The 17,147-nt window shown below is 42.6% G+C and overlaps 3 protein-coding genes across 4 annotated transcripts in view; 1 reads left to right on the top strand and 2 right to left on the bottom strand.

Annotated features, from left to right (window-relative positions):
- LOC132260574 (aldehyde dehydrogenase, dimeric NADP-preferring) overlaps positions 1-17,147 on the bottom strand; it is a 136,070-nt gene that overhangs the window by 59,746 nt on the left and 59,177 nt on the right. The gene's annotated exons all lie outside the window — the stretch shown is intronic.
- Positions 43-3,570, top strand: LOC132260169 (myeloid differentiation primary response protein MyD88). Of its 2 annotated transcripts, none has more exons than XM_059758130.1 (5): positions 43-292; positions 361-769; positions 855-1,072; positions 1,705-1,870; positions 1,946-3,570. In XM_059758130.1, the coding sequence occupies exons 2-5, from the start codon at positions 400-402 to the stop codon at positions 2,581-2,583; spliced, it is 1,392 nt and encodes a 463-aa protein (XP_059614113.1). In that variant the 5' UTR covers positions 43-292; positions 361-399; the 3' UTR covers positions 2,584-3,570. The 2 variants fall into 2 exon arrangements, with proteins under 2 accessions (XP_059614113.1, XP_059614114.1); XM_059758131.1 differs by having other exon boundaries at positions 43-296.
- Positions 6,996-16,594, bottom strand: LOC132260170 (uncharacterized). Its single transcript, XM_059758132.1, has 4 exons — positions 16,453-16,594; positions 10,544-10,643; positions 10,294-10,467; positions 6,996-10,169 (listed from the first exon to the last, which is right to left on the bottom strand). Exons 1-4 carry the CDS (start codon positions 16,462-16,464, stop codon positions 9,184-9,186), a joined length of 1,272 nt encoding a protein of 423 aa, XP_059614115.1. The 5' UTR covers positions 16,465-16,594; the 3' UTR covers positions 6,996-9,183.

The raw sequence follows: 17,147 nt of genomic DNA, 5'->3' as shown, positions 1-17,147 counted from the left end.
TTATTTTGCTCCCCAACCGCTCTCAGCGCTCCGCGTGTTGGGGTCGCGCAGTTAAAAGTGACAACCTTGTCTTTTGTTGCTCTTTATTTTCGTCATTTTCATGTGTTATTTTTCCTCTCTATTTGTCCACCAATTTTCCTGCCCATCACAATCCTCCACAATTCCCACCTTATCTGTCGCCGTGACTGTCCAATTCTCCCCATTAGCCCGCTCGCCACCCGTGCCGTGCCCCTCCACATGTGCTGACCTGTTGCTCTCTGGGCGCGAGGAAGTTTCTGCGAGGAGATAAATTGTGGGTAATTCGCTGATAAGGGCCTCTGGCTCAGCCTTTGTGTGATACCTGTGTCCCTTATCTTGCAGCGATAGACGGTTCCGCAGTCTTGTGCGAGTGCTCGGGCAATGTGCACGATGGTGAACTCATCGGTCCGGGAGAACTTTGTGAGCAACGCCCACGCGCGCATCAATCTCTACGACGTGCCCGTGACGGCGCTCCGGGCCAAGTCGCGCGAGCTGCTGGCCATACTGCTGGACCCCATCAAGTACCTGCCGTCGGAGGAGGGCCGGCAGCGCGACTGGCGCGGCCTGGTGGACTTCCTGGGCTTCCGGAATCGCGAGACGGCCTTCCTGGCGTCACAGCGCAGCGCCACGGTGAAGCTGCTGGAGATGATGGGCAAGCGCACGGACGAGGTGATCAGCCTGGCGGAGCTGCAGCGCATTCTGGGCATCATTGATCGATGGGACGTGGTGGACGACACCAATCAGTCATTCCGTAAGTCAAGAGCGCAAATTCCGCGTCCCGGTCAGCCGATAACATCCTCCTCTCTTTCTCTCTTATCGCTGGCGCACTTTTTCAGTGGAAGACGCGGAAATCTTCCTCACAGCGAAAACCATGATTGTCGCACTGCCGGACAAGAGTGAGTCTGAGACACATTTCGACGATGACATCAATGTTCTCACCAATGACGACGCTCCGGGCAATCCGCAGAGATACGACGCCTTCGTCCTCTTCGCCGACGAGGACATCGAATATGCCACGGAGCTGATTGAGCGCCTCGAAGACAGTGGCTTCAAGGTGAGTCACACTGTTCTTCTGCGAAGGCATCATAAAAAGTTGCGTGACTGGAATTGAAATCTGTCCAGGCAGATTTCATAGTAAATCTCACATGAGTCTTCGGTGCAAAAGTTGTCCTCCACGCGATACTATGCCTAAGATAGATATGGTCTCGTTTTCCGTGCTTTCTCTCTGGCCCAAAATACACACTAATCCCCGACAATGATCGATGAACATTGCAGGAGCGCACACGTTTCTGACTCTCTAATTTGCTGATAGTCTTAATGAGCATTCTCGTCCGTGCAAAATATTCACTCTTTCCCTTCCTTATTGTCAGCGCGTACGTGAAAAAGTGCCAAGACGATGACGAAGATCAGCTGATGGTGAATGTTTCTTCCCTAATTGTCGAGATATCGTGCGACAGAAGTGGAAATAAGAGTGAAGATTTTCCTCGACAGCGATAACAAGACTTCGATAGTGTCCCTCAAATAATTGTCCAAACAAAACATTTTTATTTCTGGAACTTTACTACTGGCGTAATTGATGTTATCGCTGAATGTCTCTCTTTTTTTCGGCGGGGAGAGAGAGATTTTGTAGCTTTAATGGAATTTATTGTAATCAACACCGTTTTCTATCTCTGTGTCGTCTTGCAGCTATGCGAAAAGAGTCGCGACCTGAAGGCCGGACATTTTGAGCACGATGCGATTTGTCGACTGATAGCGGACAGATGCAATAAGTTGATCATGATCGTGACCCGAGCCTTCCTGCAGAGTGAAGCCAATAAATTCTTCATGAACATGGCGCAACACTACAGTATTGGTGAGTTTTGTGACGACAATTGATGGTGTTTTGATGTTTCGTCTTATCGGCTTTATCTCTTTCTCTGTTGGGTAGAAAAGCGCCGCAGAATGATCATCCCTTGTGTGTATGAGAACGTTCTTCTGCCACCGAATCTCAGCTTCTACTTCGTACTCCATTATCAGAGATCTGGAAAGTTGTACAACTACTGGGACAAGCTGAAGCAATCCATCCAGAATACACAGGCAGAGACACTGGCCAGTCTGCCAGCCAATCCGCGCATCACAATCACCGAAGTTGACACACCACAAGCGTCCAAATTGGCCATCAAGGCGGACGACACGAGCCCCATTCATCCCATTTACAACTCCTCGAAGCCCGTGCTGGTGCTCAAGAAGTCTTACAGCCCAGAGCCACAGAGGAAGATCATGCCGCCGCCGCAGAAGATGCGCACAGTGTCCATGTGGGAGTTGAGCAGCACACAAGAGGCGCCGGGAAAGCAACTGTCCACGAGCTCACTCAGTCCCAGCGACTCCATCAGTCCGTCCAGCACGAGTGGCAGCAAGAAGGGCAAGTGGTACAAGAAGCTCCTGACGCCGAGCAGCCGGAAGACCAGCGAGAGTGGCAGCGGAGTTGAGGATGATGCAATTTCCACGGGATCGGCCACGTCCGCGGGCAAGGAGAAGACCAAGAAGCGGTGGTTCACGAAGAAGAAAATCGCCGTCGCCATGTGACGGCGTCAAAAGGCGGGAAGAAATCTTGCAATATTTTTTTGGTCCAACTGCGATATGAAGATTATACGAAATAATGTGCATTCCAGGTAATTTGCTATTGCGAGTGATGATAAAATCTAGTTGATTGAATAAAATTGTACACTTTTCCTCGGAATGAAAATTGTCTTTTTCACCAACATGATTGAGAAATCTTCACAGGAAAATTATTAAGGATCATTTGACACATTAAACACCCTGAAGATTCTCTGCGTGCGAAGAAGGGAAATGTGATCAATTTGGGATAAAAAAGATTAGGTTGTTTGTTTTTCTGGTAAATCACATACTCCTTAAGCGATTAAATTTATTTATTTGTAAGTAATTTATACATAGTTTAACAGAAATATTCTATACAAAACGTTAGTTTTTTTTTCTTTTCCTCTCATTATTTAATCAATTAATTTTATGTAATTTGCATATAATTATTTTTTGAATTTTTTTTTTACCATTTCATGCGTGAATTTATATATTATATTAACCCGTTTAGTAATTCTTTATATATTTATTAAATATATGTACGTTTTATCTTAATTATTTGAATTTAAATATTTGTTTTAATCTCTATTTAGTATGACTCGAGCTATTTCTTCATGTCACTTTTTTCATCTTCTTCTCTTTCTCAGATTAACGGTTGTTGCCTTGTCGTTAATTATATATATTTTTTTCTTCTTTCTTCTTTTATAAATAAATCGATTACGTACGTCGATTCGTTTTCTGTTGCTATATATTTTCATAATTCACAAAAATATTGTATTGAATCCAGTTCTTAGTTTATTTTTTTTCCTTTATTTCATGTTCCTCATGTATATTAAAGTGATGATTAACCTCATTTTTCTCCTCTTCTTCTTTAATGTTTTACGAATACGTGACGTGTGTGTTGTGTTTTTTTTCTTTATTCTTCTTTTAGCTAATTAACCATAATTTTTTTTTAGGGATTAGGGCAGTGTCAGGTTATCAATTTTCATTCAACTTCTCCTTATTATCAATTACAAATAATTTTCCTATTTTTCTGTTGCGTTTTCTTACTCTTTTTGTGATATCTTTTTTTTTCCTTGAAATTTCTGAACAACACATTAAGTTTTGTTTCAATTTAATATTTTCGGGTCTAATAAATTTTTTTTCTGTGTGTGAAATCAATTTAAGAACTGATTTTTTCTCACAATTCTCTTAATTTCTTGAGCAATTTCCCAATTTTTTACTTCCTTACGAACCCGAGTGATATTTTTTGTGTCTTTTTCAAAAAATACTTGAGCCTTTTTTTTGCTTTTATTTAGTGTAGTTTGTCTTGAGCTGTTTAATATCACTCGATAGTTTTTTTCTTTCTTTCCAAACTCGATACGAATACTGTTCTTTTCCAATCTTCCTCGTGAGCAAGTAAAATTGTATCACTTCGATTTACTTCAGCAACACCTTTTCTTCCTAATATTCTTCACGTTTTAGGTGCCGATGTTTCACTTTTTTTCACTTTATAATTGTTGTTTTGTGCATTATGACAAATATTACATGGTAATTATATTTTTATTTCATCTCTATTCTCAATCTTTTCTTCATCATATTTTTCCTTCTTTCTTTCTCTCTAAAACACTATAATTTCTTTGTCACTTGTATTCTAACTTTATCATTTATTTACTCTATTTTTTTTCTCCTTTTATTAGCGTTTTTTTCAGTGTGTTCCTTGCGGCATTGTTTTTTTTCTCCTTTTTTTTTAGATTGCGTACATTTATAAATGCACTTTCATGTCGGTGCGCGTCTGTTTAACTGGAAAAATTGATGATTGCTCTACAGAGAGTTTGGCCTTTTCCCCTGTTTATTTCTATTTTTTTCTCACTAAATCTCATCAGTTTAAATCGTTCGTTTTTTTTCAATATTTCACATTCGTGACAATCAGAGGAAGAACTCTTGTGTGTGTTTGTGTTTTTTTTTTACGACCACCTACATAATAATTTCTTTTTTTACAATAATAAATTTTACATTTTATATGGCTTGTGATTCTATAATTATGCTCGATTTCAAATAAAATTTGGCACAAAGTGTCATTTATTGTGAGAAACATAAGATTTCACTGTCAACGAACATTTCTGTTGTCGGGAAAAAGTATCCTATCGTGATTAAGACAGCGTAACGATCAATTCTTCAATGCAAGTGTTGTGAAAATGAGTGATTTTGTGTGAGAAGAAGGGATATTTATTGCAATCAGACATGATTTGAATTACAGTAGCGAAAAATTTAGGTCAATTATCCGTTTCGTACTAAAAATTCGATATTTTTTTCCAATTTTCGTGACAATTATATTAAGACAGAAAATGATCAGAATTCTATGATCTTTCACAAGGTGTTGAGATCATGGCGCGGGCGGCTGTGGCTCAGTGGTCAACGCGCTTAACTCTCGATGCTACAGTCGTGTGCTCGAATCCCACCGCTTGCAAATGTTCGACCACAGCAAAGTGCAAAAATAAGCCTTTCAATGGCAAATTAGAGCAGCCCAAGCGGTTGCTGTTGAATGCTCCAGCTGAAATATACGCTTCACTTGAATTATCTTGCGCGCTCTGTTCCTGTATATATAAAAGGTGGGCGTTAGATCCACTTATGATTGGTCGGCAAACTGACAATCTGCCACCGTAAAACAAACACTTGTCTAGATATCCTCCTTTAATGGAGACGGCTGTGCCCCTCAATGGGGTGTTAAAGCCATATAATGTAAGTGAGATCATGATGATATCCCCAATTCTCGAGGTCCAGATATTGTAAAATGCAGAGAGATGTGCGCAAAAAGACAGTGAAAATTAAGTTAGGACACCCTTTGAAATCGCCCCTCTTTGTCGTATATTCACGCTGTCTTATTACTGCCTGCAATCTTGCCGGCATCAATTCTGCGAGCACTTGGAATCTTGCTCTTCCTCCGCACATTTCTCACATTTGCAAAAGGTGTTGTGCTCGCCAATATGCTTTTAAGTGCATTGTACACCATATGGCGAGTCACTTAAAACATTTCAGCGATAGCCGAAATGCTCAAACCGCGGTCTTTCGCGCTTTTAATTCCGCGGCGTAATTCCGGTGTACAATGCTTACTACGGCTTATAGTGTGCGAACTTTCAGAGAAATAGATAAAGACTAATTGGTATCTGATTGATTTTACAGACTTTTCCAAGTAATAAACCTGACTGCAGTACTGTAAATATCCAATAATAGAACTATTGTTGCAATTTCAAGGCGTATTCTAACATAATTTTATCTATCCTTTTGCGCACATCTCTCTGCATTTTACAATATCTCGGCCCCGAATTGAGATATCGCCTTGATCTCAACGCCATTTGAAAGATCATAAAATTTTGATCATTTTCTGTCTTATGATAAATGTCACAAAAATTGTAAGAAATATCGAATTTTTAGCACTAAAGGGAAAATTGGCCTAAATTCCAAAGGTGTCCTAACCTAATTTTCACTGCTATAGTTTAAGCCAGTCTTTCAGCCCTAAACCATCATGAAATTATCAATTCTATCTCAACTGAATTCACACTTGCATGAAGAATTATCATCGTCAATCTCTGCATCTTCTTGCACGAGTCATTATTCTCTCATTTTAAGTGTTTTCAGTGCTCTTTTATATGTCATGATTTGTAGGGGGGAAAGGAGGGTGAAAAGAAAGAATATCTTTTCATTAACACACCTATCTTATACCATTACCACATCACATTGACAAATTTAATATCAATACTATTTCTTAAACCTCAACTCATCTATTACACATATTTCTTCTCACTTCACTATTTTTCACTTTGCTAAATTCACCGTTTCGGGGTGTTCTTTACATATTTCAGCCTAATTACGAAAAAGTTGAAAAAATATATTGTAATTTCCAAAAATTATTTACTAAATTGAGAGAAATCGACAACATTTTTTCTTTCTTTCAATATTTTGTGTTCCAACATTGGCGATTGAGGAAATTTCCTTTTCCACCACCAATTTGTCCTCATTGATCCTAATTTTGCTCTCCTTTTAAGGATCACATCTTCTTCAATCGTGTGTGTAAGTGTGAATGTGTACTTATTCTGCTATTTAAATACAATTACAATATTCCTTATGTCCATTGTTCTTTTCAGTAAACTTCTAAAAATGAAGTGATTTCCTCGATAAAATCTGCATATCATCACTATTTTTGCAAAGAAAATTCTTGCATTCCTCCTTTATTCTCTCACACTCTTTTTTTTCAATTAAGAAAGAAAAAGACGCACAAGTGCATTAATGCAATATAGAGATTTGATGATATATTTTGTCAATCGAAAAATAAACTGCAATCATACGTGATTTTATGCAATGTTCTAACAAGTTAAAGATGCCTCTTCTCGTTCATACCATCTCCTCTTCTCTCTCTTTGCTCTCTATTTTATTTTTGTAAAACAATTAAAATCCTAATTGTGCAAATTTTCTCTTTGTCCTCAACTCATCATTCTCCCAACCTTTTCGCGCCTTCTCTTCATCCCAACACTCTTTTCCTGTCCACGTTGAATTATGCCATTATGTTCACCATGTTTTTTCTTTCATAACATTTTTCTTGCCTAAATATACTATGCTTAGTAAATACTTTTTTTTTGTCCATTTTATCAATAAGTATAATTTGTATAATTTATTAAACGTTTATTCGGGTTATGAATCCTAATATACCATATATAAAATAAATTTTATGTTTATACGGAGAGATTTTTTTTTAGTATTAATTTTCCTTCACTATTCCTTTTAAAAAGTTCTCTTTTTATCTCATTTTTCTTCTCTGAAACGTTTGGCTCTGAAACTTCAGTTCTTGTGTATCGTTTTTAGATTCTGTCCAAATGTTATATTTCCGTTAATTTCACAGTGTAGAATTTTTTTTTGGCAATTTGTTTCCGTTTTTGGCTACTCATAATAAATACTCTCACTTCGATGATGCACAATTGTTTTTGACTGGATTGTTAGTTTTTCAACAGCGAAAAGAACAGCGGTTCAGTTTATTCCTAATTTTTTGGTTGTTGTTCCTTTGCATGTTCGTAATTGAATTTACACACGTTAGGAACTCATGAGAGTTAGATTTACACATAAACCAAAAACCCAAAATCAAATACTATACATCGAAACTCGATAAAGGGGTTCAGAGAGTGAATAATAATAATAATAAAAATGAGATATGGAAGAGGATTTGGCATTTAGTAACAAGTGCGTTTCAATTCCTGGCAATATTTCACACAATTTGTTTTTTTTCCTATAACGATCTTTCGTGTAAAAAGTTACATGATTTTTTTTACACCTTTTAGGCGACAAATTTCCTTTGCGAGATGACTCAAATGAGTGTTAGAATTGAAATAATTTTAAGAATAAAATGATATTTTGTGGGGACGGAGTGGAAAAAATGGGTTTTATAATCAAATGAATATCACTTTTTCTCACATATTTGCCTTCCCATCCTTGCTCAATTTCAATGGTCTTCCCTTTATCAATGATACGATTGAGGGACACAAAGTACTTTCATTGCATTCATCTGTTCTACTGTTCAAAGGGAAGATAATAGCTGAGATTAAATGCACTTGCATTGAGTGTAGGGATTAAGAGAAAATTGATCCTTCCATGAATGCAAAATGTAGTCGCAATAGAACTTATCTTTACGGTTTTGAGGTCATAATTAAACAAGGAGTTTCAGACAATCCCTTCGATACACACTAAATCGATTGCGTTTGTACTAAAATTGATATTCTTCCCCCTTTTCATCACATCTTATCTCCCCAACCAAAGTATCTTAAATTTCATCATTCAATGTGCATTTAATCCACTAATATCCTCCCATTGAACTCAATCTGCATGTTCAATAGTTCAAATATCTCTACATTACCTCGCTCTCCTTCTCCTTATGTTACACGATGAGAAAGTATATGATCATTTGACAAATTTGAAAATGTGTGAATGCTTCTTCATCTCAAAAATTACATTTAATCCCTATGGTGGGCTTTTCTCTCTGGATCTGATGCGCATGTTCTCTCAATGATTGTTTATTTTACATTATTCAATTATTTTAGTTGTCTCTGGTTTTTTTTTAATCCTTCTTTGTTGTCTAAAATATTTTATAAACAGCAGAAAATAAGTGTCCACGGGTCACCTTTTAACACATTTTCACCGCTAAAACGTGTTTTTTTCTCCATTTCATTACGTTTAATTATTTATAGTTTGTTTTCTATTTTTAATCGTTTCTTTCATTCACTAATCACAACTTTTAATAATATATACTTAGAAATTTCATTTATTCCTCTCCTCATTTTTCTCCTCTTCCTTTTTTGTTCAATTTCATTTTACCATCTTTCATGTGTGTGTGTGTGTGTGTAGTATTAATTTCATTTAAAGTACGTGGTTTATCATTTCTTTTTTTGTTGTTGTTTGAAAACAAACGGCAAACTAAAACATTGTTTTAAAAGGTCTGAAGACGAGAGACTTCGAGCACTCTTGAGCGATATTCTTCTTCTTTTTGTGTTTAAACTTCTGGCATGACACGGTTCACACGCGAAGCACTTGCGAATTTTCACTCTCGTCTTCGTAATCGTCCTCCTATAATCTGTCCTCATCCTCTTCCTCCCCATTCTCATTCTCGTTCTCCTCCTTGTACCCCGGATGTTCTGAGATTGCATAGTAGTTCCCATTGTAGATAACACCCAATTCACGTAAAGCATCACCCCGGATTGTGGCCTTGATGGTCCAGTTGTAGCAGTCGTCTGACTCGCTCTCGCGATCCAGACGCTCAACATCGAGGATCTTCGAGCTGAGGCGCTCGAGGATGATGCCGATGTCCTTGATGCTGAGATGCCGCTTCTGGTCCACGGACAGCTGATCGATGAGCAGAAGGAACTTCTCCGACGTCACCGCCTCGTCCTCCATCACCGTGTTCTCCGTCTCCGACTCCGAGCTGTCGCGCTCGGGCCCAATGTCCAGGAAGCGCACATGTCCCTTGCTGGCCGACGTGCGCCGGCCGCTGGGGTCCGTCATAGAGCTGGGCGGCGGCTGCGGGCTGCCGCTGCCGTCCTGGATGGGCGATGTCGCCACGCTCTTGTGCACGGCGATCTTGCGGCCCTCCTCGTGCAGGGCGCAGCAGTGGAAGTCGCACTCGGCCGCACTGGGGCTGCCCGCCCGGCTGGGCGTGTGCGCGTGATGGGCGCACTCGGGCGTGTGCACGTGCACCACTCCGTCGAAGGAGCCGCCCTGCTTGGACAATCGCCGCCCGCCCGGGTGGTAGATGCCCGTCTGCGGGTCGTCGTGGTTGATTACAGTGATCTGCGGACTGGGGTAGCGCTGCTGTGGACCCGGTGACGACTTATCGAGGGAGCTCTGCGCCGACAGGCCTTTCTTCGATGGTGAGAACTTATCGCTGGACAATCCGTTGCTACTCGCGCCGCCCTGACCGCCGCCTTGTCTCTGATCCCAGTGCAACACAACCGTGACGCGACCCTTGTTATCCATAATCTTCCAAGACGGTGTCTCATCGTGCAGCTCTAGCGCATGAATCGTCTCGCAGACGATCTTTGGTATAGCAGATATCGCTTTACACGAGCGCATTGGGAGAATAGAGAGAGAAAAGGAGAATATTAGTGCCCACAAATTGATTAAATCAGCTAATAAAGTCTCTTATATTGATATGACAAACACGACAAATACTACAATTACCAGCTTTTATAACGTCCACTCCAGTTGGATACCAACGCTCGCCTTCTCTCAAGAGCAGAAGCACTGTGTTGTTGGCCAACGTCCGGAAGTACTCACCATCCTCAATTTGTGTACCGTCACACTCAAGAACCACCCGAACAGGTTCCGAGGCGGGAACGCCCAATTTGTCTTTTCCTGCAAAAGGCCACATTTTAGAGATGTGAGAGTTTGGTCTTCCCAGTCCAGAATTATGCGCGACAGTGTCACATACCTCTTACGAGTAATTCTTCAAAACTGCCAACAACCAGACCTTTTCGGATATTTCGCCAGCTATCCCAGATTTTTAGGGGTCTTTTCCCGCCACGAGCCTCCTTCAGATGCATCACAGACACAGCATGCGTGGGAGAGAAAAGTGTGTGAGATTATTGTGCAGGGAAAACAATCAGATGATTCAGGGATGCTGCTGGGGAGTGTGAATGTCAAATGGACCGTATGGACGGGTGGCGTGTGCAAGTCTCCCTCGCTCGGGCCCTCTTTTTCTCTGCTGCCACGAACACACCCTGTATTCGCTCCACTTTCCGTGCACCCCAGCACACAGACTCCCGCACGGGAGTGGAAGTGCACAGAGAGAAATAAGGTCAATGCACATTGTTCCAAATCTCTTTTGGGATCGATTTACTACCTTTTTGCTTGTCACACGCTCTGTCTTTTTCTTCTCTCCGCTGTGCACACACACACACAGAGTCAGGGAGGGGTGGCTCTTTTCCCACCCCGAAGAGTCTGTATCATCTGACTTCCCCTGAATCTCTCTCTCGCGCGCGCTCTCTCTCTCTCGGCCACCCCCAAATTCCCAACCCACACAGTGGCTCTTTGCCAACAAAATCAGCCCCACGAGCACTTCCTTACCTCAGCAAATATTTTCTATATGTGATACTTGGCATGAATAAGGGCATTTAGATAGGTCATACCCATTAACGCTTGATAGCAATTACTTATTGGCAATTACCGTGGGTAATCCTTGGCGAAAATTCAAGCAGGTGCATCCCCAGATTGGCTTTGCCACCCCCAATGTGCACAAAGCTGCTGACCACATTTTATCCATCGACTCTGACCTCTTTTGCCACTCACGTTCACCAGCTCTCCAAGCACGGATTTTCAGCACCACTTTCTCAGGCAGTCAGGCCAGCCTTTACATTGTCCTAGTTTTCACACTTGTCCGGGAATACGCATCCCCAAAAGTCCTAAGAATTTTAATAAAAGACCGTGTAGAAAAATTTTCGGCAGTTTCACGGAGACTGTGAGTCTGTAGTCAATATCACAAAATGAGCAAAATTTCAACAGTCCCTAACTTTTCTCTTCCTTTTTCTTTTTGTCGCTATAAATTATTGACTTCTGTCACTTTGCGTTTTATCTTAAAAACGTTGTGTTTCTTTTCGCAGTAGAAAATGCTTAAGTGTTACAAAAAACCGATTATTTCCTCGATAACAAATCACTTGAAACCATACATATTTTAAGAAGAAAATTATGGTTTTTTTGGAACAGAGATAAAAGTCACACCTACTCTAACTTGTAAAACACTATAAAAGAGAAATGTCCTCTTTTCATGTCGTCACAATTTATTGCAGTTTGATTTGTGTTGTTAAATTCTTGTACGCTCGAGATAAAACACCCTCGCGCTCCTTCTTTCTCTCCACCCCTAGAACTTTTTGGCAAAAACACTGCCCTACATTTACTCCAAAAAAAACGACAAATTCACCCCAGCACTTGTTACATTTGTTCACCCACTTTTCGCAAAACTCCACTACGAATGCACATCATACATATAAATATATAAACATCGATTTTTTTTTCCTACTTATGTCCGTATATAGTAACATGTGTAACTACGAGAACGGGATACGATTGTGAACAATTTGTGTTGCAAAAAAGATGACAATATATTGTACAATCCATATGGCGAAACACGCTTTTTTTCTTTAGAATATCATGGTTTTTTTTGTCACTTGAACCAGAAGAGAGCTCAGGCGGAGACGCGTTGCCCTGCAAATCTGGGCGCAGAGTTCAACACAACGCAGCACAGAGAAGAATCACAACACTCAAAATGTTCACTAGCAGCACCTAAAGGTTCCTGCAGGAAACCCAGACAGCGAGGGATATGGCGACACACGACAACCTATCGAGACACACTCAGAAAACGCACATTCGCCGCGCGCGCGAGTGATTTTGAGCCTGAAATGTGTGGGGGGGTGCCGTTTTTGGGGGCGTAGAAAAGTTGCAGTACAATGCAGCTTCCAGATGAAGCACTTTTGCGAGATGAGCGAATATTGTGATCCTCTCGGTTCGAATGAAAATCACAAAGTGCAGTGCCCTCCTGACCAAATGGCATCGTTGTTGTGTCGAGACGGCGTCGTGTGACCTCGTTTCGCGACGTATCCTTCGCTCTTGGTCGCTCCCACTCACGGCCTCTTCGCCGTGTGCCAACCCCTTGTGCTCTCTCGCGGATTCCAGCACGCGAGAGAGAGAGAGAGAGCGCAGGACTCTCCTCGCCAACCTACATATACACGCGAGCAGAACTTCCCTCTCTTCGCACGCTCATACGCCTATGTACTCCGGAGCTTTCTCCACTTCGTCCATTTGTCCTTCTTGATCCTTCCCTCCCATGCATCATGGCAAATTCTTGGAAATGCAGGAAATCTCTAGACCACCACACACTTTAATAAGGAATATTCTGATGGTTCGCAACGCAAGTTTGAGAAGCCAGTTGAAGAGCAAAAGAACACAATTGTGTAAAGAACAGAAGACAAGGCACCGAAAACATCTTTGAAATAAACACAGACCAATAACCTAATCATCTAATATGCTTTACCTCAACATTATAGCTATTAAGCAAGATAAAAAGTCTGACTGAATGGCATTCAGACTACTCTATGCATCTCCCATTAAGTATCTGCAATCCTCAGTGGAATGGCGACATTTCTTATTTGGGGCATGAAAGGAAATGAATGCATCAGCAAAAATCCCAAAAGTACAGAGTTTATAAGATTCATGAGGGCTCGTCAAAGTTCCTCCTTTCCATCTCTTTTGATACTCTGCGGCACATCTACTACATAGTGTGTCAATACGACATACAAATAGTAAATCTAATTGCTCTTCGCGCATCTTCCCTCATCATCTAATAAAATTAAACGCAAGAAGAGGAAGAACTGGAAATGTACCATTTCCATCGCACTCCGCACTGGTTAGGTATATTATGTAAGACCCGAAGAGAATTTGGAAAATGTACAAATCTTACATGACGCTCCAGAGCGTAATTGTGCTTTGCTTGCTGAGGGAGATGAGAGAAGAGTGAGCTCCCTGATTCCCACTGTGCTCCCCAAAAGCCCCCGCATGACTCTCAACACACACACACGCATCATAGGACATGTGTGCGCCACATCACACATTCGGAATCGCATTCAGACTAACGATATAGGTGACGATGACCCATATATTTGGCACATAGAAAATTCAGTCCAAACCCACCCACACATCTTGTATAGATAAACACACCAAGAGTCCCCATTTCTCCCTTTCCGAGAGAGCCAAAGCCATCCCAGCGTCCCGAATCGTAGCTTTTCACACACACTTTTCCTCTCCCTCTCTCTCTCTCTTGCCTCCAGTGCGCCTCTCTTGCCGTCCAATCTCTCTGTTGTGTTTATTTTCCACCCTCCTCGCCGCACCCCCCGACCCGTGGGAAAGTTATGTAATGCGGCGGAGTAAATGGGATCAGCGCTATGTACCCGTGAAATGAAGTACTGCTTCAACTACAAGGCGTAACTACAGTAGCCACAAATACCGACGAACCCACCACTTAACGTCTTGTACTGGGAATCGCCTGTGACGCTGCCTGTATGACTGCATTCCACGGGATACGCTTCCGACGTGTACACATATAAAATTTATATATATGGAGGAATGCAACATCAAAGGACGCTAAGATACATACGCTCTTCATCCCCACGGCATTGTAGAGTTTTTGCCTAAATAAAGATAATGATGTAATGCTTTATAAAGCCATCTGTCTGATTGTTCACAGAATGATTCGACATTTGTGCCTGAGCATAGAGAGAATCCCATTTTGCGATGATTTCAGCAGAATAATGCATCCTTGGGTTGACAATTCGCTCTTCCTCCGCAAGGGGAGGAAAAATTGCAGTGTTATGTATGAAGCGACGAAGAACAAGAATCCCGAATGAAATTGGGCTTTGAGGTGAGGAACATGTGATTGTCGTCACGATGCGCTTTACATTGAGATATTCGATTTGCTGGCATTGGGCCAGTTTCACAATAGTGTGGCCTCTTCAGTGGCCCTCTTTTGCTATTGATTGCGAACTTTCGAGCTTGTATTTGCTCTCGCTGCACGCCTCCTCCCCTCTCCCGCTCCCTCCCCCCACAAGAGCAGGTGATTAAGGAAGCGCCGAGGGAGCCTTAAAGAAGTGGCTGCGAAAGTCACTTCCGCCTTGCAATGAGGTTGACGCCTATAAATTCCTTCCACGGCGATGTATGTACATAAATCTATTCACTCTCTGCCACACTGTATAACATTCATGTATGCTCGAGATTTCATACAGGAATGAAGTTCTCTGCATAGGATCCGGAAGATCAATATTGGCGGACGGTGAAATGGAGGAAATTCATCAAACGTACTGTGCTTCTGCGGGGAGTATTTGCTCAAGGAGCAGTGAAGAATGAGAATTTTGTTGACACTTTATCTGAGTCATAGAATGAAAATGAAGTGGCTGAGCTGAATTGAAGCATTGGAAAACCGTAGCGAAGAACTCAATTGACACACCTTTTAGTATTTTCCTCAATTCCGCAGATTGATCTGCATTTGATTGCCTCACATTTAAACTATTCTCAAGTTTGCATCAATTGAGAAGCTTTTATCGAAAGAGGACTTTGTGATTTTCGAGTAAAATTCACTTTTGTGTGAAGAGAAAAATGAGGTAAAAAAAAGGACAACAGAAGATGCTAATATTCAAATTATGGTCTCTAATGTACTAAAGATCAAAATTAAAATTGTAAATACAACTCATTAACCTCCCATTTCACCCGGAATTCCACGGAAAAATGGCCCCGACGTGGACCAGAAGAAGGGCTTCTGGAAAGCCGTGTTAAGTTATAATGAATGTTTTTGCCCAGTCCGCTCGAAGTGTGGAGGGAAATTGTGTGAAAATCTGAGGGAGGAACGCCCTCGGGTTTTTCTTGTGAATCAACATGTAATAGGGCAAAAGTTAGGTTCATTGCAATGTGGGTGTTGCTCGTGGGTGGGATGACATTTAGCGACATTCACATACGCGCCATATCCGTTCTCATTCATCAAATTCTTCGTGCGGCGCAAGTGTTTTAAATACGATATTATATTTCAATTAATATTTTCAGCTTTGCCACGGACATGGATTTTTCCTTTCCTCCCTCTTTTCACTGTTTTTGGGAGGGGGTTTTTTTGGGTGAGTGGAGAGAAGAAGAGTGCGTGAGTGATTATTTCCATTGTATTTTCGCCAAGAATCTCCACTCGAGTAGGTTTTCGGCAGCTTCTGGTGCTTTGGGGGTGCAGAAATTTATCTTTCCGGATATGGGGGCCCATTTTCCACCCCGTGACACGTTCCACGCGACATCTGTACGCGGGCAGATGATACAGTTGTGTTGACAGTGGAGACGCCCGGTATGTTGCCATAGAATCTCCACACACATCACTGTGTCGTCCTCCACGCTATCCCAGCGAGGAAAGCACACTTCTCACAGCCACACTGGCGCCCCTTGTGCGCCCCCAATGCACCTGGCGACTGCCAAAGTCACCCCATGTCGCACTTATCGCGACGCAAAGAGCGGAAGTGGATGCTGATGGCGATTAGACGCACCTCAGACGGGGTTGAGTCTGGAGCGCGAGAGGAAAATGCGTGGGAAAAGTGTGATTACTTCCACATTAAAAACCCATTTTGCGGCCCCGAAAGCACTCCACCTCCGTGGCACTCTGGCTGCCCTCCCACCGCCAGTCTTGGGCGCCCCGGGCGCGACACCCGCCAGAGCCCTCGGGAGGCGCCCACATGAATTTTGGGGCGTGTTCGGGACGCAGTTGCACGGGCCTGAGCGCGAAGGGGGCAGAGCTGCAATTTGGGGTGGTGGGTGGGCGAAACTCACCTCTCTTGCCATTACGACATCCTCTCAGCAGTGCACAGTCGGGGGCGCTCGAAGCCCCCCAGCTGCAAGCAAGTCCATTCAGAGTCGCGCCCTCACGCTAGTGCGCCCGCCCGCGAGGCCCTTCCGTGCCTCCAGCCACCTCCTGTGCAGTGTGGTGTCCTTTTTCGCCAGCAAATCCCCCACACACGCACACATGCACGGTCACACACACGCGCGACGGGGAGCCCTCCGAGGAAAAAAGCCCTCACCCAAACCACCCCCCGAAAAAGTGTGCGAATGCCACAAGACGGCCCCACACGCGCGCCTCCAAGTCACTTCCCTCGAGTTTCTGCAGCACTCTCAAGCACTCCGCCCTTTCACCTCGTCGTGCACATCTTGTCGCCACAGTGCTCACCCTCCATGTCGCGATTTTCACCGATTTTTGCGAAATTTTCACACCTACGTACTCCAACACGGTATTCCTGGCGCACGAGTGCCATCTGGCGCGCAGTCCGCCACGCAGCGCGCTTGCATGTCCTTTTCGTCCACTTTCGCCCGTTCGCGCGCCATCTTCGCCACGCGGAGGCTCCAAATTCCACACCTGACACCTCAAAAGCCCAATTTCTGGGGAAATTCCCACAGAAATTGAAAGATCTTCTCGTTGCTACCTTAACTTTGGCTTGTTTGTGGAATTCTCCTCGCTTTTGGAGACATTT

This window comes from Phlebotomus argentipes, unplaced genomic scaffold, assembly GCF_947086385.1.
Source record: "Phlebotomus argentipes unplaced genomic scaffold, Phlebotomus argentipes genome assembly scaffold_18, whole genome shotgun sequence".
Classification (NCBI taxonomy): Eukaryota; Metazoa; Arthropoda; class Insecta; order Diptera; family Psychodidae; genus Phlebotomus; species Phlebotomus argentipes.
This window is presented reverse-complemented; position numbering and strand designations above follow the sequence as displayed.